Below are 25,234 nucleotides of genomic sequence, written 5' to 3' on the forward strand. Positions count from 1 at the left end.
CTACTTAAACTGACAACAACACACACACCCACGCTCGAGGGAGGACTCGAACCTCCGCCGGGAGGGAGACCCTTGCACATAACTGATTCCGTCAGTTCGCTCAGTTCGAACTTCTAGGCGGACGCAAGCAACACTGTCTGGCAGAATTCGAAAAGAAATCGAGCAGGTTTCGAAACTGTGGCAACCTAAGCGTGCCAGAGCCCAAGCCTCCGTGAAATGTCAGGAGGCTGACTGCAGGAATCCCCAACATTTAGACGACGTGCGTCACCGACTGCCACAGTTAGGAAAAGAAGCGGCGTAAACACCGTATTAGAGCAACGCTCTGAATCTCATTGAAAGGCGAGAAAAACAACGGCGAAAAGTGTGTCGCCCGTAATGCTACGAATGTCACGTTCAGCCGTAAAGGGAGGACGAGCGAGACGGCACGGGGAAAAACTGCTGACCGGACTGCTAGCCAGGGAATGCCCACCTATACGCAATCACTTTACTTGGGTCTTCAGAATCGAGGACCAACTGACGTCTCAACAGCTTCTTACATTATTCCAGCAGCTAATGTGAAATAAGATTTATTTTGATGGAACGGTGTGATAACCAGTATTTATAAAAAGGTTAACAATTAAAAAAATGCAGAGACCAGGAGGCGGTGGCTACTGTCTTGCACCACGTACGAAGAGTTAAGACACGTGAGCCATTTTCCTGGTCTCCTTTAGCTTCAGTGGAGAGGGCTGCTAGAGAACGAGCGGATCAGCTGTTCTGTTCCCGAAAACTCATATGAGTGCCGCACGCAGACACTACATATATTCCAATTTAATTATCATTTATGGGTGAAATGTTCAGTTGACCGCTGGGTCGTACAGCATACGACTGAAATACTAGCAAGCCAGATAAAGCTAAAATCAGCACAAATGGTTCAAATGGCTCTGAGCACTATGGGACTTAACTTCTGAGGTCATCAGTCCCCTAGAACTTAGAACTACTTAAACCTAACTGACCTATGGACATCACACACATCCATGCCCGAGGCAGGATTCGAACCTACGACCGTAGCGGTCGCGCGGTTCCAGACTATAGCGCCTAGAACCGCTCTCGGCCACCCCGCCCGGCTTAAAAACAGCACAACCTGAGATCTTCCCATCACAGCTACTTCAACGGACACGTGGTTGTCGGTTCACGTCCCAAATCATTACGATTTTTTTGAAACTGTCTTCAAATTTTCACATGTGGTAGAACCCAGAAAGTTCTACGCTCTGGCCATCTTCTAAAAATCTCAAAATTCTGTTCCAGCCACGTATAAAATTGAAGAATCACACGAATTTCCACGTCAGTTACACCAAAATATAGTAGCAGTTTTCGTTGTTCTACAGATGCGCAGACTATTTATAGATGGCCATCTCAATACTTTCGCGTGCTTCCTTTTTTCGCCTCTTGTCAACAACGTAATTATCTAGCGGAAAAAATGTTTTGCAATGCTATGACACACTAAAGTGAAATGTGCTAAAAATTTGAGTGTCTCCCGGCAAAACTGCGATACTGTAAGCGACTAACATGGAGAAAACTTTTAGCAAGCAGTTTCGACGATCGAAGAAAGTAAGGAAAACCGTATTAGCCGATTTCTGTGGCATATTGTCCCAGTGTCGTTACCAACAATATACAAATGGGAGGTAAAAAATACCAGCGGCCTGAGTGACCATCATTAGAGGAAGAACAATAAACACATCAGAAATATTTAAATAGTTAAGAAAAGAAAGGAAATAGAGATGAACTTTGCCCTTTTCGTGTCCTGGTTACTCGAAAAGCTTAAGGTCAGATATTTTCATCAAAGAAAGACAGATGTGATAGGAAACGTCACGAAGCCTGCTTTTGGGATTTAATCGGTTCATCCACGTGCTGCTATTTTCCGAAGTGTGAGTGGGGTCGCTTAACGTGGGACGACTGAAAGCCGCGACAGAACTCCTGGAGACGTCGGTGGCTGTCTCTGGCAAGATGACTTAGGCGACTCGCATCGATGGAAACGGCAGGAATGGAAAGAAGAGCCGGGCGCTGAGCGCGGATTCCGGCGTGCCGAGGCGCGGGCGCACAGCTGCGCCAGACGTCAGCGGGCAGCAATGTGCTGCGTGCGGCCGGGCTCCGGTTTCGTCGCCACCTGTTGCTGCGCACGCGTGGGACACCGCGACAGATAGCCTGCCCGCGGCGACACGCCGTCTGCGTCCCCCAGCCACACCGGCCGACTGCAGGCACAGACGGCCATGTCTGTGCTCGTGATTGGCGTCTATCATCTCACACGTCATCGCTACCGTTGAAACATTTATATTTCCGTAATTGGCAGTCTGCCATCTGACAAACAGCACTTTCAGAACGAATGTTGCCGCGCGGAGTAGTCGCGCGGTTAGAGGCGCCATGTCACTGACTATGCGGCCCTTCCCGCCGGAGGTTCGAGTTCTCCCTCGGGCAAGGGCGTGTGTGCTGTTCATACCATAAGTAGTGTGTAAGTCTTGGGACCGATGACCTCAGCAGTTTGGTCCCTTACAAATTCACACACATTTGAACATTGTTGAGCAAAACAAATGTTGACTCAGCGGCGCAGTATGTACTGATTTGAAACTCCCTGGCAGATTAAAAATGCGTCGGACCGAAATTCGAATGCACGAAAGGTAACGGTCCTAGGTTCGAATCCCAGTCCGAGGCACAATTTTAATGTCAGGAAGTTTCAACACTCGCATGAAAAGGAGAGAAAATTTTCGAGTACTGACAAATACTACAGAATCGACTAGTGTCAAGAATTCAGTACTGCAGTGCGACATTTCCAACTGAATTAAATCATGTTAGCGGAATGTCCAAGATCAGGCAAACTGGGAGTAAAGAAAAGAGCGTCCGCCTGCACATCTACAGTTACGTTGGAAAATAAATGTACAGTGCATGGCGGAGAGTACTCTGTCACATTCCGATCGTTTACAGATCCGTAGAAAGGTTTCTGTCTGCTTGCCTCTGTACACGTCCTAAATTACCTTACGTTAGGCTCACGACACCTATGCGACTTATACGACTGAGGCAGTAAACGGTTACACAGTTTAACTCAAATACTTGTTTTTCTCCAGCAACGTTTCGCCAGAATAACTCCTAACGACTGCGTTCAAGCCTCTGTCACATTTTCGAATTCCCTGTACCGACCTTCTGGATTTCTTCGCCGTTTCCGAACTGATAAGGACACTTAACACTGCAGCAGTGCTTTATAACAGGTGATGCCTGAGTCCTTCATGCGTTTTCCGTAACACACGCGTTGCCAGAACTCTCTGAACAAATCAAAATCTCTCTTTCACTTTGGAAATAACGGATTCCATGTCTTAGCTCCATCTCATATCTATTCGACGTATTAACAATATTAGCCCACGTGTGTACATCCGCCTCTGTGGCGGAATTGTCAGCGTACCTGACTACCACGTAGAGGAACTAGGTTCGGTTCGCTATCCCGCCAAGAATTTTTGCTTTGTGGGAAGACTGGAGCGAGATGCACTACGCCTCTTGACGTCAACTGAGGTGAATGATAAGTATCCAAGGAAAGCTGACAACGGCTGGGACAGCGAGAGGCTAAGCACATATCCCTCCATACCGCATTCACTGACGCCTAAGGCAGAGGATGACACGGCGGCCGGTAGGTATCGCGCGGTCCTCAGGAACTAACAGCGGAGTTGTTTTAACTTACGTATTTAAACGATGTAACAGACTATCGAAGTTTATTATGTACCTGCAGCAACATATACAACTGGTTCTTTCTCATACAAACTATAAGATAGAGCATGTGCACTAAGTCTTGGCAGTCAGCAGATTGTTGCAACGTGAGAGAACTGAAAGTGTCCCAGGTTGACTGTAATACCCCTCTCTGCACTCCGTTGTAATCAGGAATAAATACGATCGGTCCGCTCGATCGAACGAGAGAAAAATGACGCGATACTGAAGAAAGATGCGGGCTTATACCAAGAAAGTCAAGAAATGTAGGAAACCAGTAACAGGCAGAACTAATAACTCAGTTTAGAGTCTGCATATTTCCATAAAACACAGGACAGGGTACTGGATATGAGCTATCGACCAAAACACCATTAGTAGCGGATGCTAACGGTACGTTTCCTAGACGCCTTGTGCTATGGCCAGACGAAGAGCTGGTCCAGAAGGCTGCAGCCATGGTCCAGAAGGCTGCAGCCATGGCCCGACAGGCGGTAGTGCTCGCTAGCGGCCAGACGAATGCCTCAGCGGCCAGATCAGCTCGTCAATATAGACTGGTGGCGCGGGCGAGCGGGCGTGACCCAACCAAGCGGTAATTCGCCACTGCCTCACGCCCCCACTTGCAGACCTGTTTCGAAGTCGCCAGTTTGATACGCGACGTTCGCACCTATCGTCAACGTATTCCGGAAACTACTCTCAGTATGGAGAAGTCCTGCACACTAAGTGGAGAAACATTTCTCAACCATAATTTATATGCCACGTTCACCCCTTACGAACAAACACTGACGTATTTAAACCTCAAAGGACTTGGACTCAGTGCTCCGAAATACTTTGTACCACGCTTGGGTGGTGCGTATATATAAGGAATCTAGTTTCGAATACAGTCAATTCCTTACACTAATTTTTTACAGGGGAGACAATTTAGTCCCAAGCCCGGGAAAAAGTGCTTCAACGCCATATGGTTTGCAATAATTATTTTTATTCTCTTTTAAGCTATTTGAGTACATTTAGGAGTGAAATACGACATTTTTTTCTATATATTCGGAAATAAACTACACTAACGAACTTTACAAGGTAAAAAGCCCCTGGGCATGACCACTTACGAAAGCAAACGTTATTTGTGTAACCTTTTTCAAATAAATTAATGGCGATGTTTAAGCAGCCTGTATCTTGAACGTGAAGTTCAATGACACATTACAGCTACATGAGTTTTCGCTTCGGTATGTGATGACTGTGTTAGAATATTTGTACGTCAATACAAAGCCTTGCTGATTTCTGCACAGTTATTACATCTAACCGATCGAATTTTCTTCTCCCGAATGCAGTGAAATGACGCTTGACCTATGACTTCGGTTTCTAAGTTCGTAGTGAGAATTTGTCAGTCTGTGAATTGTCTTAAAATAGGGCTATTTCACTAACTAAACTAATAACTATTTGGTTTGCGGAATTCTATATGTGATACAGCAGTTTGAAACTTAAAACTTACACCCATTCACGCTGATTTGGTTTAAACGCCACTGCGAAATCATCGGAGTAGTGTAACTTGATATTCCCACCATCGACGCGATGCGAATGTGAGGGAATTTAAGAAAAAAGTCCTTTGCAGAGTTACGGGTCATTCCAAAACCAAGTGGAACCATCCGACAAACATATTCTCCCACATTAAGGGCGGAAACTACGCTATCTTTGTAGATACTCTATCAGGACAAAAAATGTAACCAAAGGTACATGGTAATAATTACTCGCCTACTATTTATCAACAAGAATATTCGCCGAACCTTTCCTTCGCTAGGGGTCTACAATAAATGTGACTGCCATAATCGATGACATAAGTTATGTTGTCCTTTTCATCTTGGAAAATCGGGTTTTCTGCCAGTAATCCGGATAGTACTTGCACAATATTTCGATTGCGTAAATCGTAATCTTCATCCGGTGCACCCTGAGGTCTACGACGCGGATTACGGACAGAAAACCCTATTTTCCAAGACAACAACGCCTCGCTGGAAAAGCCTAAAGACCTATACCTTGTCCTTGCTTGCCTTCTTTTCGCAGATCACTAAGGTTCTGCTATCGAAGGTTGTGAGATGTCTGTCCTTCAAACACGTGTCCCGTTTCAGCTTCGAGCGAGTGGCGCTGCCTGCTGCAGTGAGGTACGCTGGCATGCATCCTGCAACAGGCCGGTGCAGCAGGGAGGTGACGGAGACAGCAGACGGTGACCGCCTCGCCTTACGTAAGTCGCATTTCACGTTTCATTAGCCGGCGCCGCGCCGCAGCATTGTGTGCGAGCGCCGCGCTCGCGAGCTGACGTCAGGCTGGAACCCGCCGTCCTCCGGGCTGCCTAAAGCCCAGGCGACACGCTGACCGTCACCGCGACCGCCGGCAGTGCATTTGGTAGCGTTAACCAATCACTCGGCTTAACTCCCTTAAAACTCGTTCACTTATAATCAAACCGGCATCCAGTATCACACAGCTCTTCCAATTGAAGGAAAAGAGTACGTGGGAAAGGGCCAGACGTTTTAGTGAGGCCGAGTGAAGCAGCAGCTTCCGGAGCGGCCAGCTCAGCAGCAGACAATAGCGGCAGTTGTTGCGGATGGCGGCGCGTTTGCCCAGACCTGAGTCAGGAGAGCAAACGCCGCTTGCATGCGGCACAGCGCACCTGGCTGTGAGTGCGGCTGACGTCAGATGCCGCCGGCTGCACACACCCACGGCGGCAGACAACACAGCCACAAGCCCCGACTATTACATGTGGTACGCTCTGGTCTTTCTCCGACCTTTGAATCGCCTGGGTCCTATACATTAACGAGAATTCCGAAATGGTTTTTTCAGCGTTAGCTAACCATCGCCAGATGTGAAAGAACGTAAGCGACAGAAACTTTTGACACAGCTCCAATGGAAACTCGGATCTTTGGATTCTATGTGGTAGTAGAGTAAAAGAATCCATCACATCTGCTCCCCTGTTGTTGTCTAATGTTCGACTGTCGATAGCGTCTGACGTTCGTCATCCTTGGTGTTGTGGTGGTGCTTGTTGGTGCTGTCTTTTTCGCATGCGTCTCATTTTCCGTCCATGCACGGGTATCTCTCGTTATATTTGTGCCTCGAAGATGTTACGCTACTGCATTCTTGTACATTATTTGAACAGTTGATACGTTAGTTTAATATATTGGAAAAGTAACACTAGAATATTTTACAGGCCGCTACTGGGTTATTAAAGTGGTGCAAACCCTCGCTTTTGACTTCATAGATGTACAGAACTCATAAGACACGAAGATAACAACAGGTTTACGGTGTTAAAGTAGTTCTTCCGCCTATCGGTGTTTACGCCCTCCTTTGTAAACATCGCCGATAATGTGCTATACATGGAACGCAAGAGTGCAGCAGCCTGCGTCATTAACGGTACATAATGCGGATTTCTCGACCCCGCCTCGGGTGTCTGGGACAGAAAATCTGCTCCCTTAGCTTCTATCATGACGCAAGAATTAACAGTCGGAGTTGCAGCGTTGATGTATGACTGGAAAAACATTGCACCAATCGCGCTGAAACTATCTGATCCAGAAACTGCACTGCAAATACTAAATTACCACAGCAGACAAAGCCGCAATAGCACACTAGTTTTCGAGTGAATGCTAAAGATGAGCATACAGCAGAACAGCATCGTAATTATATTTATCTCGGGCAATCATCGAACAGGGAGTGGGGAAAGCGTTCGGGCAGAGGCTGCGCCGTACTGAATGCCAGCGCCGGTTCAAAGGCGACTGATTTTTCAAGAGTAAACAGCATCTTAAAGCGAGTACTACGAGCGTTCGTAAATGGTTCAAATGGCTCTGAGCACCATGAGACTTAACATCTGAGGTCATCAGTCCCCTAGAACTTACAACTACTTAAACCTAACGAACCTAAGGACATCACACACATCCATGCCCGAGGTAGGATTCGAACCTGCGACCGTAGCGGTCGCGCGGTTCCGGTTTGAGGCGCCGAGAACCGCTCGGCCACCGCGGCCGGTAGTTATATGGAATCATGATTTTGACAGTATATTGTTTATGCCTGCCATTCTTCATTTATGGGGGCGATCTAGATTAATACGAAAAATACATTGGCCAGGTGCGAGAAAGACTTGCGCACTGAGAGTTCGGTACGAACTTAGTTATATATGTTAACAGGCTATTCATTCCGGGAACAGAGGATACTGACAATTTTTGCCTGTTATTGACATTGATACTGGCATGATACCGGTTCCAGAGATTTCCAAGGTTTTAATATGAAGTGTGAAGTCGGATAACAAATGATAATTTTTTTCGTGTGATATAATTCAAATTAAGGATTTCCGGTTTTTCCCTTTATTTGTACTGTGAATCTTTGCTTCTTGCCAAGGGCAAGGTGTCTTATAGGTTTTGATGAGTGAATTTCCGAATATCAAATTATGTGACATAAACGGCAGTATTTTTTGATTTAATTAAATTAAAAGCTTAATACTTTTACACTGCCAAGGGACCATAGAGCCTAATATATAACAACAATTTGAAACTGAAACGTGTAACCGTTGCTGAGAAAAAGGGTTTCTAACAGTCGAACAAACAGAACGACAGAAAGATGGACAACAGGGCGATCCTGTAAGGGCTCCGTCTGTGCAGATTGAGACACGGAACCCTAAAGAGAAGTAAAAAAAACTTCTGACATGCAAGATCGCATTTATTCAGATTACCTGTTCCAGCAGACTACGTTCCGAAGATGGCAACTTTGTTTGCCGAAACATGTAATCGAAATAAATGCTATGAAATAGCTATCTTGACTAAGTTTTTATTTCTATTTTCGTTTTGAAAATAATTAAGGGGGTTGGTAATGTCTTATAGAAGACAAAAAATTCCATTTGGCACAGTGGAAACTTCTAGTGTTTTTGCCTGTGTCAAATGGTTCAAATGGCTCTGAGCGCTATGGGACTTAACTTCTGAGGTCATCAGTCCCCTAGAACGTAGAACTACTTAAACCTAACTAACCTAAGGACATCACACATATCCATGCCCGAGGCAGGATTCGAACCTGCGACCGTTGCGGTCACGCGGTTCCAGACTGTAGCGCCTAGAACCGCACGGCCACTCCGGCCGGCTTGCCTGTGTCCTTATCCGTTTTAACTTGGCCCTCGTTGAGGGAGGAGCTACTTAAGGGAGACGCTACAGCGCTGTGCTCCCTTTCTAATCCAGGGATGGTATATAAGAATCTCTTAACAGTAGCTGGATTGCGACAGGAGGTTAATTAGTGGTACAGAATAGAGACCTTTTAACCCTGTCTCGTGGGCCGAAAAAAGGCTATCTACCCTTATTTAGCATGATAGTGTCAGTCCGGGTCTGTCAATAAACTTTTCGGAGGACGTGCATGGAGCAATAATGTGTCTCGCTCGGCACACGGCGCTAAGAGTGCGCCGAGTCCGCCCGCAGATCCCACGGAAGCTCCGAGACGACAGGCGTTTCGCCAGGTGCTGCCGCCTCCGGCCCACGTGGCTGCGCAGCCCGTGTTTACGCGCCACGGTTCCCGGAGGCGCGGGCCCGCTTCCCCGAAGCGAGGCGAGGCGCTGGCGCGGCCTTGGCCGCCGATATCCGCGCGGCTGACTCACGGCCGCTACAGCGGACATCGATCGCGCCAGCGCCGGCCGTCGCGCCGCCGTGAATCATTCGCCGCCCTCACAGCTGACTTTCGACTCCTAACCAGCGGCCAGCTAAGTACCTCTACAATGTTGATCGTTGTAACACAGTGCACACAAGAATCGCTAATAACTTTAATAAGTCGCGCAGTGGTTAAGACCCCAGAATCGTATTCGGGAGGACGACGGATCAAATCCCGTTTCGGCTAACCAGATCTGTGTTTTCCCTTACATCCCTAAATATTGGGAATGGCTTCTTCGAAGGGTACAGCAATATCTCCACTTTTATTCAATTTAGTGCTGAAACAGGTCATGAGATGTGCCGGTGGCCGACAGCTGAATGCTCTAGAACTGAGCAAGAATCATAAATTCCAAGCCTACGAAGGCAACAAGCGGCGAAAGTAGGCCTGCAGATCAACGAGGTAATAAGAAATATGTGCTGATGCCTAGGAAGGAACAATATAAGCCTCCACCGTCTGTAAGTGGAAAAATCAGAGCAGAATATCAAATACGTGGATGAATTATCACCACACACAATGGCGAATATTCAAAAATTTGTTATATTAAACGCGGAAAAATATCTATGACTGACATGTTTCTCCTAACAGTACTTTACGGCTTAACAAAAAGAAACTATTATTAAAAAAACTAAACATGTTTGACAGAAGGGAGATGAAGTCAGTGCTCGCAAAATTTATATACTAAAATCATGAACACATTCCCTCGTTAACATTACAAAGAGGATAAAACTGTATGAATAGTACACGAAAGAGACAGAGAGAGGTGGGGAGAGAAGGAGAATTACATTCTTCGACTAAGTCTCTAAACGGGAAGTACACAAATATCGATGGATTTCTTTTAACACAGTAAGATGCAAGCTGGTCTACTTCCGTGCACAGAGCTCACTGACTCTCATATCTACAGGATGAACGCGAAGTGTGCATCGGCCTGGACGATCGACACGCAATACACGCCCGGCTCCATCGTACACTGGGTGCGAACTATTTGAAATGCACTTGTCCCAAGTGCTCTAGCAGGAGCAGGACCGTTTCATACCAGACGTCTGGTATTTCGACGCGCGATGTCTATGGTTCCCTCGGGAAGACTAGATAAGTGCGAACTTCAGGTTTGAACGAAAACCGATTTACTGCAGTCATACCAACAAAGATCTGAAACGCAGATCTTGTTGATTGTATTCAAAATTACTTATGTGGCTCGGTTCCTAGTACGCACGACTTCCGATATAATATGAGTGGAAATAGTTTTGATTACCTTCTGCAGTCAGGGCATTTGTTTTTAAAGGTTACGACATTCTTCCAAAATTTTTATCCGACGTTTGCTTCTGCCCATCAACAAACATCCTCTCTAGCCTAGGAAGATTACATTGCAAAAAGGGGTGGAAGAATCGCTATGAAGCGAAAAATAAATCTTTGTAAAGAACATTTCGTTGGAAAATGCGTTTACATAATTTTCATCCACTTTCTGTGAAAGGATGACTTTAGCCCTGCCGTAAGATGTGAATCTTCATACATATCGTTTTTATCGATAGTTAATATACCACCTCTAACGTGCTGCTTTCCGAGCGGGAAGGCGTGCAGGTCCCCGGCACTAATCCACCCGGCGGATTAGTGTCGAGGTCCCAGCCAGCCTGTGGATGGTTTTTAAGGCGGTTTTCCATCTGCCTCGGCGATTGCGGCTGGTTCCCCTTATTCCGCCTCAGTTACACTATATCGGCGATTGCTGCACAAACACTGTCTCCACGTACGCGTAAACCATAATTACTCTACCACGTAAACGTTTGGGGTTACGCTCGTCTGGTATGAGACGTCCCCGGCGGGGGGTCCACTGGGGGCCGAACCGCGCACTAACCCTGGGTTCAGTGTGGGGCGGTGGTGGGGCGGGTGGACTGCTGTGGCCTGGTGCGGGGTTGTGAACCACTGAGGGCTATGGCGGGACGAGACCTCTCCGTTGTTTCTAAGTCCCCAGTTCAATACACAATACAATATACCACCACGTGTCTTTTTTTCCGGTACTGTTTCCGCTTGTGCATTCTAAGTGTATATTTTTAGAAAACGACTATAAAATGTCTAGCTGTTGTTTTCAATATCTGTGCAACAGAGTTTTAAAAATACATAAGGTATGCATGATGTAACATTAACAGACTAGTCTCGTTCATTACTTGAAACTGTCAAAATCGTCTGATTACGGTACGTTAGTTACTGAAACGTGCAGTATCTATACATTCGTATTTCAAGACACAGTCAGATATGGGGGCAACTTTGCTGGCCAGTGTAACGCAGTACACTGCTGATCACAGGTCAAGAGAGGCGCGGTCCAATGATGCAGTAACGGTGGGTACAAGTTGTGACTAACTCGATGGGCTGGGCCGTAACCATCTGATATAGTGAGTGCCAGGTCCAGCTAATGGAGTTACGGCCGGCACTTGATGCAGCTGCCGGTGACTACGGCTCGTTCTCCGCCTTGCTACTGTCCAACGTAACATCTGCCATACAACTATCTGACGCACAGTTCTCAAATCTACAGTTGGACAGTCAGTTTTCTGTGCAGAGGGAACATCAGCGTGCTGAACGAAACGGTGTTATTTTCGTAGGTTGCAATTATATGCAGCGATGTATCGGGAAACACCAACAGTAATCAAATCGAACAGGAATCACGGCATTCCGCATGGTTCTTGGCAGTAAATAAATTGCCGTGGCTTGAGTCTGGCCATGGATGTAAAAACTTGGAATTTTATTATTCGTCAGAGACATAAGCCAAGTCTCGTGGCTAGGGACGGTTGCGTTCAAGAACAGTAAGTGTACTAACCGAACACAGAAAACTAGTCCCGCTCGAAAGCTTCAGCTATCAAGTCAAACGAGGACGAAAAGAGGAGGAGGAGGCAGCGAGCTGACGTTGAGAGAATGTGAATCCAAGAGGTCGAAGTGTTGTAAGAAATCAGTTTGTAAAATACGGTATAGTATTTCTTTCCCAAAATGTTCTTCACGAAGGAGGACGATGAAAAGCATCTACGCCAAGTGTTCTATTAACGACCTAGAGCTCTCAGTCGCCCCAACAGCACCACCGAATATCAGCTCCATGAAAATTTTATAGCTTTTATTAGAAAGGCATGGGCTGACTTGGCAAAGGAATATTCAGAAATTTTTATTTTCTTAGTGCTATTTTGTTTCATAGGTGCCGGAACAGACAAATGGCCAAGAGTGAATGACTGTATGTATTTGACAGCGAGGTGATTTACGAGTCACTGCTTTATCATTCGTGACGTGCATTCTCATAGTAGCCATTGGCACAGCAACACAGTGGTCACGGACAGTGCTAGACAATGTTAAATTATTGTATCTTGCCTTGTGTATTCAATGAACAAGGCTTGTTAATCACTAAAGTAGGAAGAGCTGTGGAAGATGGAGATGACCTCAGTATAAGCGTTTTGGCGGTCGATGAACATTAATACTGCGCATACCCAAATGAAATGCCAGCATTACCAATAACGTCAGAACACGTGAGAGCACAGTTCCGGTTGCCGCTGACGAATATGCGTGAGTGGTAGCGAAACGTCACGCCACTCAGAGAAACAAAAAAGAAGTCCTGATAAGAACAAGATTACTCACTCGGTTTTGAAACAAAAAAATATTACCTTTCTCTTTACAGACAAGTGATATTAGTGCTACATAGCTGTGACAATGTCTAGATCAAGTAATAACAACGGGAACCTTACCGCAGTGGTACGTTCGAGTTGTATCGGACAAGGCAGTTTCAAATTGTACTGCACAAAACAGATGACTTTAAAACATAAAGAACCTCCAGCAGGAACAACAAATTGAAAATGTAAACATCCAACTTCCGCCTTTGAGCAAAGATGAGTTCTTAAATCTAACGTAAAAATGAGTATCTATTCAGTCAGACAAACATAAAGGCGGCTAGAGACGTCTACTATGATTTTATGAAATGGCATGAAGACTTAAGGCTGAGGACGGTCGAGTCCACGAGTTTGTAACAGTGACATGTTTCAGCAAGAAACACGTCTACAGACTCTTTGACAATCTAGGTGAACCGACGGACAATTTCAAGTTTATAACCATTTCCGATTCCATTAAAACTTCTTTCGAAGAAAAAAATGACTTTTTTTGCATATTATAACTTCATGTTTGAGGCAACCCTTCAAATGACTAAAATGTAAAGGGCGGAAATAATATTAAAAAACCAAAAAATGCATATTCTTATGACATCGAATTTTATAAGCAATGCATTTTATTTATTTATTGCCCAATTGCAGACCTCTTACCTAAGCAAGTATCGCAGTATTGTTTAGTGTGACGAATGTTCCGATGCAACATTCAGAAAATATAATTTCGAAAAAGCTTAGGTGTCCGATACCGGCCGACATTCCCCTACGTCATAAACAGGGCGGCGACCGGGACCAGAGCCAGCGTTAACGGGAAGGGACGTTTGATACAAAGACAGCGCGGTGTGGTCCGAGGCGGAAGCGAGCGCCGGCTCGGCCGCCCACGTGGACAATTAGCGTGGCAGGAGACGCGCGCGCTGGCGGCAGCGGCCACCGGCCCGGCAGTAGCACCAGCAGCAGCAGCAGCAGCGGCAGACGGCGGCAGGCGGGGGCGGCGCGGCGCGCATGCTGATGGCGCTTCCTTCCGCCGACACCTGGCCTGCCCGCGGACGCTCCTCCACCGGCCAACCGTCTGCCGCGCGCTCGTCCCCCACAGCCGACTCTGCGCCTCGTCTTTTAAAATGACATCCCATTCTTTCGGCGCGGGTCGCGTTTTTTCCAATCTGTCACCAATACTGCAATTCTGCGCCTTTTAATTTGGGAAAACGCCTCCTTATCAAAGAAGTAGGTCGCAGATAACCGTCCTCTGCTGTTCGCAAACGGCAAACGAATTTGAATACGACTAGCGTGCTGTAAAGTGCTGGGAAGAAGGGGGGGGATTGCTACAAGGTTCTTTTCTAAGTCCACTGCTTTTCTTGTCATATACTGTATATTATAAGGGGGCCGTGCGCACTGGCTCTCTTCAATTTCCCTCGTACGTATAGTATCCGAAGGTCAGGAACTCGGACATAAATTTCCTAGATCAGTACGACGCAATTCTCAGACAACTCGAAAATGTCGACTTCGGAGATTAGGAAATTTCCCAGCGCTAATAAGTACAAAACACTTAGAGTCTATTAACATAATTCTCGGTAGCTTTTTTTGGTTGTTTGGGGAAGGAGACCAGACAGCGAGGTCATCGGTCTCATCGGATTAAGGAAGGACGGGGAAGGAAGTCGGTCGTGCCCTTTCACAGGAACCATCCCGGCATTTGCCTGGAGCGATTTAGGGAAATCACGGAAAACCTAAATCAGGACGGCCACATGCGGGATTGAACCGTTGTCCTCCCGAATGCGAGTCCAGTGTCTCGGTAGCTACATACGCAACGTGAAATTCTTGTACTGTTTAAGTAGCTAGTTCTAATCTCACTCCTAGCATCAATAAAAAACTTTTTTTATTTCTACATATTAATCAGTATTACCGAGGCATATAATTTCTGGATTTCGCATGTGTGTAAAATTTTCGTTTATTTTCATGTGGCCGGTAATTAATAAAAATGGTATTGTTTTTATTGAAAACTTCTGATTCAGTATTTCACAGTTAAGATTACCACAGAAATTAAATAAGAGAGAGTTAGAGTTGTCTTACTACGAACTTCCGTGATGCGCTTGCTGTCTGTACTACACATTGCTCACCTTGCAACTCACGTATAATACTTCGCTATCCGCTCCACGAGCACTTCATATATCCTCTAAAAGTTACATTCGGGACAAAACATGCAAGTGAAAAATTTAGAGCTATAACACAAAACAATTTCTACTGTTTGCGACCTACAATGGGAGGCGATTAATGGCACAACTTCGTTGAACGATCCGACAAGTTCAGCACACTTCCACGGCCAGTGGCTCTATCCAAGTGACTTCTGGCGAAGAAGTACTTATAGCTCTCGGGAAGTTTTGCAGACACGGTGGTACTAGAGAGACTGAAAGAGATTTCAGTGGTCGAGAGCGTGATCGTGGCACGCGGCCTACGTCTGCGCTAGCGGGGAGAAAACGCGAGTGCGTGCGTGCTGGGCGGCGGACCTCCGGCGGAAGCGCAGGAAGGACGCGCGGCCCTTGATGTCGCCGCCGCGGCGCGCAGGTGCCACGTACGGCCGCAGCGCGGGCCGACGGCTCTCGTCATCGGCATCGTCGGGTGCCGCCGCTGTTCACTGCGCTCTCTCCCCGACAACTCCGACACTGATGCTGATATCAATATAACGCGTTTCACGTCATCCTGAGATGAGGACCACTACGGGCAAAACAGCAACACGGCTTCGGAAAACGCCACTCATGGCTTTTGTCAAACACGATATCTTCCAGGCTGGAGATGCAACGGAATGAGCAGATTCGTAAGACGTTAGATATAGTACGAATTTTACAGTCCACAGATAACGACGATGCGACGAAGTTATACGACATCTTCCCAGATATGATAATCTATGCGACGAAGTTATATGATATTTTCCCATATATGTGTTTACGCGGAAACTATATTAAGGTGACACAACTTGTAACACCTCCGATTTAAATTTTAGCCGACCCGATCTGATCTGACCGAATAGCAGCCCAATAATTATTATTAATGTGACCGTGTACCTAATGGAGCTGGCAATCGGAATTGACTGCTACGGAGTTGTTACTTTCCAGTTTGTCCTTCTCAAATGCTGTAATATGTAATAATGAAATGTCTGGTAACAAGAAGAACACCAACACAGTTTCACTAATCAAAGGACCTATATTCGTCTCAAAAACACAAAAAGGAGACAGCCACTGCCTTCGTCATACATATTTAATTACGGGTAATCTCAGCACAGGCTTCTTTGTTATTCATTATCGTCACACGCTAATCCAACACTGCAATCCAAAATGATGCCGGCGCGGTAGACGCGAAACCAAAATATAGACACTGGAAATATCACTGATCACTTCGTAATTATACTACTTCACTTTCCCGGTATTATTCTAGCACAAAGGGGTTAAACCGCGGCGATGGCCACTCCCTTTGTCGGTAAAACCTTACATTACAACAACCGGCCTCCACATAGCTCGGCCCCCAACATGGGACTGACTCAACTCACACTCGCTCTCGCAACACGACACACTCGATTGTTTTCCCTATCGATCTGTGCCGAGTGCAAACTTATAGTAAGGGCCCACGGACCCCTTACAAACTCAATGCCTTCTACCAGAGGAAAAAAAAAGTAACATCGGGCATTCCTTCAGCAAGTCTAAGAAAACTGCTGATGTTCGCATAATACTGTTCACAAATGATTTATGAGGTAGAATCAGCATCACTCGGAATTACCCGCCGATAAAGCTGCACTCTAAAGGAGTTTACGGCAGTATGTAAGAATTTTTCCCGTATTTGATTTTATGTACTGAGCGATTAATATCCCCAGTCATGGGTACGTACAGGAAAGACACTGAGGGCGAGAGAACTTCGATAGCATCCGATAAAAATAGTAGTAAGAAACATCCGAAGTCTTTCACATCGTAACCAAGACAAGAGTCAACATCGCGATATGAAGTAGAACGAACGAATGCCTGAAATGAGTAGCTTGCAAGACGAATAGAAAACTTACGTTACGAAACTCGGGAACTTTGGGCCCCCGTTGACGAAACCGCATACAAAACGTCAGCGTCACCAATCCTATACAAAGTCAAGTTCTAGTTGCGGGTAGCCATCAAAGTGGTCCACTCTCCGCGGCGATGGAAAGTCGCTTTCTTGTCCCAACTCCTACAAAACCCACGTAAAATTTTTGAAATTCATGGTTCAAATGGCTCTGAGCACTATGGGACTTTTCTGAGGTTTCAGTCCCCTAGAACTTAGAACTACTTAAACCTAACTAACCTAATGACATCACACCCATCCATGCCCGAGGCAGGATTCGAACCTGCGACCGTAGCGTGAAATTCATGTCTTGTACGTTTGGTATATGGCTGCAGGGTATCTAAGCGTCTCAACGATCGGTTATTAATTTCAATGACCTGTGATGTTCTTTCCTGAAATAAGCAAAATATTTTCCTATCTGAGAAATGGCAGGCTCAACGCTTTGCGCAGCGAAAAGTAGCGGCACCGCGGGAGGCAGCCGCTGCCAATGCTGTATTGTCAGCGGGTAAGTGCAGTCCGCCCACTGTCAAAAGCTGATTAATTTCAAAAACATCTCAGAATGCGATACAGCACGAGGAGGGGCTGATATTGGCAGAACGTACCCTTCGCCGTGCACTGTGCAATGGCCTGCACACAACATACAGAGATGCAGACATGGGGAATGGTGGAGGTATAATCGTCAACGAACTGGTCAGAGCACTCACTGTGAGTCGTCCAAGTATAGTAGTGCTTCAACTGAGAACCAGTGGTTGTTATTAGAACGGGAGACTGAGGGGAGCAAGCCAATCAGCTGGGCGGAACAGACTGGTGGAGGTGTGACAGGCCGCAGGGAATTCCCTCCGGCCTTGGTCCCCACCTCGCCTCGCCGTCCGGCATTGCAACACAACTTCGCCGGCACCCGACCACATCTCTCACTCCCGCCACGGCGGTCTCGCCGGCACAGCGTCTCACACAGGGTTGACAAAAAGTGAGATGCACCTTTTTCTAAGTACGTCAGGGCAAAAAAAAAAAATCAATTCTAGTGCTATGCACCAGTTTCCATCGAACTGTCGAACAAACTAAGATTCCAGTGCCTGACTTCACAGGAGCTTGTAAGAACATATCATCCCCCTTTCCCCAAAATCATAGCAAGAAACAAAAAAGGTATATTGTTTATGGCCTGGCCCATATCAGTGAATATATCCTGATTTCTTCGTGTCTGGCGTAAAAAATATTGGACTTCTGGGCCCACGTTGATGCAAACACTTTATTTGGTTACCTATAATTAGTTTCGGCGGATGCTCACCGTCATCAGTGTATTTTCTTTTATTCAAAAACATACGTAATATAGATCTGGTATAGTGTGGAACATGTAACTTTTTTATGTTGTTCTGAAAGTTTTTGATGAAATTAAATACAAAACCTTCTACTTTTTATATTTCCAACATGTCGCTACTTAAGTGGTCTGTTGTGCGTTTCTCATACAGCATGTCATATGCGACATGAGCATATGTTGCCGAAGAAATCCTTTTTCTGAGCTCAACATCTCACTCACTGCAGAGGGATGCTGACTAATTTTTTCAGGCTAGAAAATGGGAAGTTGCGGTGCACGAAATAGTGTTATGAAAGAATGTGTGCGTAGTGTGTGCAGTGACTGGGAGTGAGAAATGAATGAATAGTGTAGCATCAGCTTTTTTCATTAATAAAGACTATCGGTACCGTCCGTATCTTACTAGACCTGCAAGCCTATAAATGCGAAGTACTTTATTTTTGTTGTTCTTAAATTGAAATACCGAGACATGTCCCGTATCCTTGTAAAAGGGGTTGACGGATCAATAATACTACTGCTACTACTACTACTAACTTACTACTACTACTACATATTCCAAGACATACTGTAGGAATTCTGATGCGTTTTTCCTTAACCGATGAGTTATTCACGGGGAACGTTTGCGTATATAATTCATAAATATTTCGTGCAAATTGGCTAATCTATGATGTTTGTCGATTAGGTCGTGCCTTCAGTGAACTTTACTGCCTTGCGCTGCTTAAATCGCTTAAGTTATACTGGAGTTTGGAGTTGATATTCGGTTACCTAACGTTGTTCTCCGAATTTAATCAAAACTCTTCGCAGAGGCCCGTAACCAAAATCACCGATACGCCAATGTGTCGTTCGGGCGTAGGCACTTAGTGCTACCGTAAAACAACAGGGAAGGGGATAAGTTCGCTAGTTTAAATTATAACTTTCTCTAACGTCTACCTTCCGAAACTGTGAAAAAAAGCTGTAATGTGATGACTCGACGATTCTTAGGAGAGTATACCATCACGCATTAAATCACGTGCAAATTGTGGCCAACACCTGAGTTTAATGCCTAATATACTCTCTTACCAATCAGCGAATTTTCGAGTTACAGCCGTATTTTCCTAGTTTCATAACATATACTTATTTCGTCTATGCTGGACTGTCATTCTGAAACTGGGACTGTTTATGATATAAAAGAGAAGTTAAAGGAAAGCAAATACTCGGCTAAACCACTGATCAACTGAACATAGCGGTGTAAGCCTTAGAAACGAGACGTTGTGGAAAATAAAAGTTACTTGTACCGATGATTGTTTAAATGTCTTTTATTGCCGGCCATTGTGACCGAGCGGTTCTAGGCCCTTCAGTCTAGAACCGCGCGACCGCCGCGGTCGCAGGTTCGAATCCTGCCTCGGGCATGGATGTGTGTGATGTCCTTAGGTTAGTTAGGTTTAAGTAGTTCTAAGCTCTAAGGGACTGATGACCCCAGATGTTAAGTCCCATAGTGCTCAGAGCCATTTGTCTTTTATTTGGGACCAGAGACGTCGCGTAAAGACAAAAGTTCAATTTCAATTATTACAGACACGTTGCACTTCACAAACTGTATGATAAACGCACAACAGGACGTTAGCGAAAACTAATTTAAAAAAAAAATTAATATGAGGGAAGATCGGAAAGTAACGTAAAATAATTTTTTTCTCCCCCGTACTGCAGCTGGAATGTTGAAATTTCACGACGATATAGATTTAAGTTTGCGCTACAAAGGATATTTTGTTTTCACGTGCAGCTCTAGCGAGACAAGCCTGCACTACTAAACAAAAATGAGTGCATGTTACTGTCGTCAACCTGTGAAGAGCAGCTAAACGTAGTTCAATATTTGGGAGCCAAAGAGCATAAACTGATTGAAATTCGCAAGGACAGGCGTGGTGTGTACTCGTATGGTGACGACTGCATGGACTGTAGTAATTGCTCTAGGTGGTATGCATTCTTCCAAGAGAGTCGTGTGAACCTTAGTGATTTGCCACGCTCTGGGTGACCGGTAACAAATGCAACCCCAGAGCCATTGAGGCAGCAATTTTGAACGACCGGCGTGTGCAACTGCGAACCCTATCGCAGCAGCTCTCAAAATTTCCTATGGTGCAGTGTACGATATTTTTCACGGCACCCTAAAATTTCGTAAAGGTGGTGTTCCCTGGGTGCCTGAGAAACTGATACACAATCATAAGGCGAAATTTGGGTAGGTGGTGCTGCAGCATCCACCATACAGTCCGGACCTCGCACCGTCGGACTTGCGTCTGTTTGGTGCCACGCAGGATTAGCCGTGCGGTCTGAGGCGCTGCAGTCATGGACTGTGCGGCTGGTCCCGGAGGAGGTTCGAGTCCTCCCTCAGGCATGGGTGTGTGTGTTTGTCCTTAGGATAATTTAGGTTAAGCAGTGTGTAAGCTTAGAGACTGATGACCTTAGCAGTTAAGTCCCATAAGATTTCACACACATTTGAACATTTTTTTGAAGAAATTACTGGTCGGCCAACGCTTTGTGAGAGATGCGGAAGTGAAATCAGCAGTCCGCAGATGCGTAAACTCCAAACAAACGGACTTCTACGAACAGGAGATACTGAACTACGATGTGTTGAGAACGTTAGTGATTAGGTAGACAAGTAGGTAAAAGATACAAGTTCATTTGTGTTTTTTTGTTATGTATTAAACTTATTGGTAGTAAAATTATTGTGCGTTACTTTCCTATCTTCCCTCATATTAATGCGTTCCAGTAGGTAACGAACCAATATTTCATATATTACAGAATAAAAGAGAATGCACTGACGATGACAAGAATTCGTCCAAACTAGTTTGAGAAGAACAAATGAAGGGTTTGCAGTGGAAATTACACAGTGTCGAAGTGTCTATGTGCAGCGACAAGTGTTACTGTGTGGCGTGTACTGCGGGGACGCGAGGGAGAGGGAGAGTTGACACGACACGTGCAGTGGAGCTAGAGGCGGGTGTACTCAGCGGCGGCGGCATCGGCAGAGCGAGTGCTGGGATGAGACGTGCAGAACACAACATGCCTTCTCGGTACTCACGAAGGACTTCAAGAAGGAGGCGGCGTTGTCGGAGGCGATGCCGACCTGCAGCTGCAGGTGGCCCAGCGGGCCGGAGGCGCCGGCGTCGGCGGCGTCGCCTTGGTCCGCCAAGTCGCCGGGGCTGGGGTCGGGCTGCGCGTCGCCGCACGGCGTCAGCCACCGCGCCGGGGACTGCTTCAGCTCGCTCAGCCTCGCGCTGCCCGTGGGGGCGGACATGGCGGCCGGCACGCGGGCAACGATCAGCACGCACGCGGACACCACCAGAGCTCTGCACAGTCCTGCCAACACACACGTCAGTCTTCAGTCTCCACGCTAGTCCACCCTCTTTTAAATAATTTAGGGAGATTCGCTTCAGCTGCACTAATATTTATTCAAACCACGATCGGTTTCAGGATTTTAAAATCTCATCTACAGATGTCTCAAATTATTGTACTTGGTAACACATAACATGCGGTCGGGCCTATCAGTGCAAGAGCAGCACTCAAATCGTCTTGGCGGAAACTGTCCGCCACCGGCCAGCCGCACGTTAGGAAAGCCAACCATACTGTATGGAGAGCCACGACAGATGTGGAAACGCAGTTCTTGCACGAAGTGGCCAGAACGCATGTTATGTGTTAGCGAATATAATAATTTCATTCACCTGAAGATGGGATTTTAAAATGCCTATACTGGTAATGGTTTGAATAAATGTTAGTACAACTGAAGCGGATATCAATAAATTAATTATCATGCCACTCCGTTTGCGGATGTCGTACGTACCAAATCTTGTGCTTCATCTTTTAGTCTTTATATTTTCATAAAAAAAACAGAACACCAATAGTTTAATCTTCCGCACGTACTACCCAAAAAATCATCTTCCATTGTTTTTAGAAACTGCCAAATTTTTCACCATTTTCTCATTGCTCTTTCGTCTGTATAGGTACGCGTGCGACATCATTCACTACCTAACATGTTCCAAAACGTAGCACATGAAAAACAGGATTTTTTCGGGGCTCATACCTCGGGTTCTGTTGGGGATAGAATGGTACGGTCAAGTATTTTGGATAGGCGTTAGGCGAGGGACGACCTGTATACCAAACAGAAGGATCGTCGTTTTGTAACTATGCTACAGTACAGGGTCGAAGTTTGAATCACACTTCCTCCTGCTTAGGCAAATGGAGCAAATCGGTTGGTTCTTTTTGCATTAAATGTGGTCTACGGGACGCCGCAAGGGCACAGTGGCTACTCAAACAAGGAGAAAAAATTCCTGATAGTTCCAGGTGTGACGAAAGAAAGATGGTGTCAAGAAAATCCAGATAAGTTTATGGTGGGGGTGGGAGCGACCGCAGTTTTTAAACACTGATAATTAATATGGACTAATATTCATATGATCAACACACTTTGAGATATTAAGGATTTTAAAATTGGTGATTTATAAAACTCGATGAAATTCAGTTTCAGTCTAGGTTAAAAACGCAATTTCCTGAGATTTTATGAAATTCCCTGAGAATGGGGCTTATGGAGATACCATTTAGTTCAAGGACGGTTCCTGAGAAAATCCGAAAAACGTGGTTTTTGGGTACCAAAACCGAGCGGAGGATTCCAAACGGCTACGCACAGCAAAAAGGCGAAATTTTTAGGATATACTTCTAACACTCCGATCTCGAACAAACATGAAACTTTTCTTGATATCTTTATCCGTTTTCGAGATAAAATTTTGGCATGCTTGCCAAATGTTTTAAAATTGGATTTTATGTTAAAATTTTGTGGTTTTTATTGTAACGTTACAGTCTGACTAATGTACTTCGTAGACTAATTACCTCATTAAATTATATTTTACATTTTGTAATGACGTAAGATCAACGTCCTGTTTGTATCATTACGTGAAATTTGTTGAAATGGGCTTTGCCTCAAAGCAATAAAATAAACCAGAATAAACGGCGCGTTTGTTGCGGGCAGGCTAGGCGCGGCCGGCCTTGTGACAAGGCCGCGCAGCGCCGCACTGCCCGGAACCCGGCGCCGCCCGCAGCCGGACCGCCGAACAGCCGCTAAGAGTGCCGAGTCACGCCACGCCAGCCCTTGCCACTGCGTTTTCTAGTTCTGCTGGAAGAGCTACGTCTCTTGACCGTCAGTGGAGCGTACAGGCACTCGCAGGACAACCACAAGTCCATACTTCTAAGGCTGGTTGTATCTGCCCGAATATATGGTCGCCAAATACAGCCGGCTAATATGCAGAGGGTGAAAGGATTGTCACGGGGCTGTTCCAATCAAGTCGACTGAGCGGCAGACGGATACCGGTAAAAAGAGGATGATCGAATGTCATCATTACGAGAAGTTATCCACGCACGACTGTGCTTCCTACGTCCTGCGTATTATGGATGTGTAATGTTCTGCGAAAACTAAAGCCCGATGTTTAACTGGATATCGATGTGTAAATTAGACATTCTGCAAGTGCATGCTAAATATCTCTTTTACATACACATCACTTGTCCACAAGCCAGTAAAGGGTGTATGTCTGGTGCTACACAGAGTGTCAGTATCTTCGCCCCACCCCCTTCTGGAAAGTGTGCGGGAAGATGGAAAGTCGATTTGCGTCAGTGGGAGCTTGAATTTTGCCCTCAGGATCCTTACACTATATTTATGTAGGAGGAAGTATTATGTTTGTGATTCGTCTAGGAAGATACATCTTCGTAATTTTTACATTAAGCTTTTGCAGCTGTAAGGAGCGGCAAACACCATCGCGAGTACATCGCAAGTGATATGTATTGTTTTGCAAGCCAGCGTCGATTCGGTACGCAAATGTTTACTATAACAATTTCAAAGTTTACAAACATATCCTTCACACGCATCATCTACGCAAAATTTTAGGCGTCTGAGTTACACAATCCCCACCGCTGATTACTTGAACGCTATTCATAATGAATCCCTTCAGACACATTGTTGCTCACTGGAGACAATCTCCCCGCCAACGCGAACATATCGCCGAAAGAAATTTATACATTTTAACGCAATAACAACAGTATTACTATCGTTTTAAAAGACTTGATGACTATCCGGCGACTGGTAACAAAAAATTCGAAATATACTAATGGGAATATTCGCTAAAAAAAAAAAAATCAACCTCATACAGTGGGATGCGTGTATGTGTGAGAGAGAGGGGGGGACGACACTTCAGCAGGCTGCCGTGTCACAACCGCTGTGTTTACGCCAGAATTTCGGCACACTGTGGTCATCTGTCGGCAGGCACGCGCCATGTTGTTATCGTGGATGGCTCAGACACAATAAAGACAGATGTGGAATGCGCGCTCCGGGAGGCTTAAGGATGCCGCGACAGTCGGTATACTACCTGCAGGAGATAAGGCACGCCGAACGACCGCACACATCTCCGCGCCGGAATGCGTGGGTAGTCGTGTCCCACCTGTCCAACTCGGTCTTAGTGAGTCTCCAGGTAACCGAAATTAGCTCGCTGAACGGAGTCGATTCCCCGTCGACAGTAATGGCGAAGAGCACGAAGTACCATCCAGTCACTAGACGGAAATTTCCCTCTATTTCTTCCCTTAACCCTTTTTTATATACAGCATTGAAGGATGGCCGCAGCATTTCATAACAAGACTCTCTACGTAAACAAAATCTGCAAACTAATACAATGGCGACGGAAATTCTGCAAACAAATTTCTAAAGCAACCGTCTTTCGCAACCTAATGGAATGTACCAGGTAAAGCAGAAGTGGATACGACAATAATGGATACGACGCTGGACCAGTAAACTGCATCAAGTTCTTTGAGGAGTGCAACCTGTTAGCCATTCGACGCGTTTGAAGAAAACAGTGGTCAAGTT

The 25,234-nt window shown here is 45.7% G+C and overlaps 1 protein-coding gene across 4 annotated transcripts in view; it reads right to left on the reverse strand.

Annotated features, from left to right (window-relative positions):
* LOC126187902 (uncharacterized) overlaps positions 1–25,234 on the reverse strand; it is a 1,224,785-nt gene that overhangs the window by 24,191 nt on the left and 1,175,360 nt on the right. For 3 of the 4 annotated variants that reach the window (XM_049929256.1, XM_049929255.1, XM_049929252.1), the window contains one exon: positions 21,404–21,696. In XM_049929256.1, coding sequence (XP_049785213.1) covers positions 21,404–21,634 — 231 coding nt within the window. In that variant the 5' untranslated portion in view covers positions 21,635–21,696. The remainder of the gene's footprint in view (positions 1–21,403; positions 21,697–25,234) is intronic. The other variant, XM_049929254.1, reaches the window with a different exon arrangement.

The sequence above is a fragment of the Schistocerca cancellata genome, chromosome 5, assembly GCF_023864275.1.
Source record: "Schistocerca cancellata isolate TAMUIC-IGC-003103 chromosome 5, iqSchCanc2.1, whole genome shotgun sequence".
NCBI classification, from domain to species: Eukaryota; Metazoa; Arthropoda; class Insecta; order Orthoptera; family Acrididae; genus Schistocerca; species Schistocerca cancellata.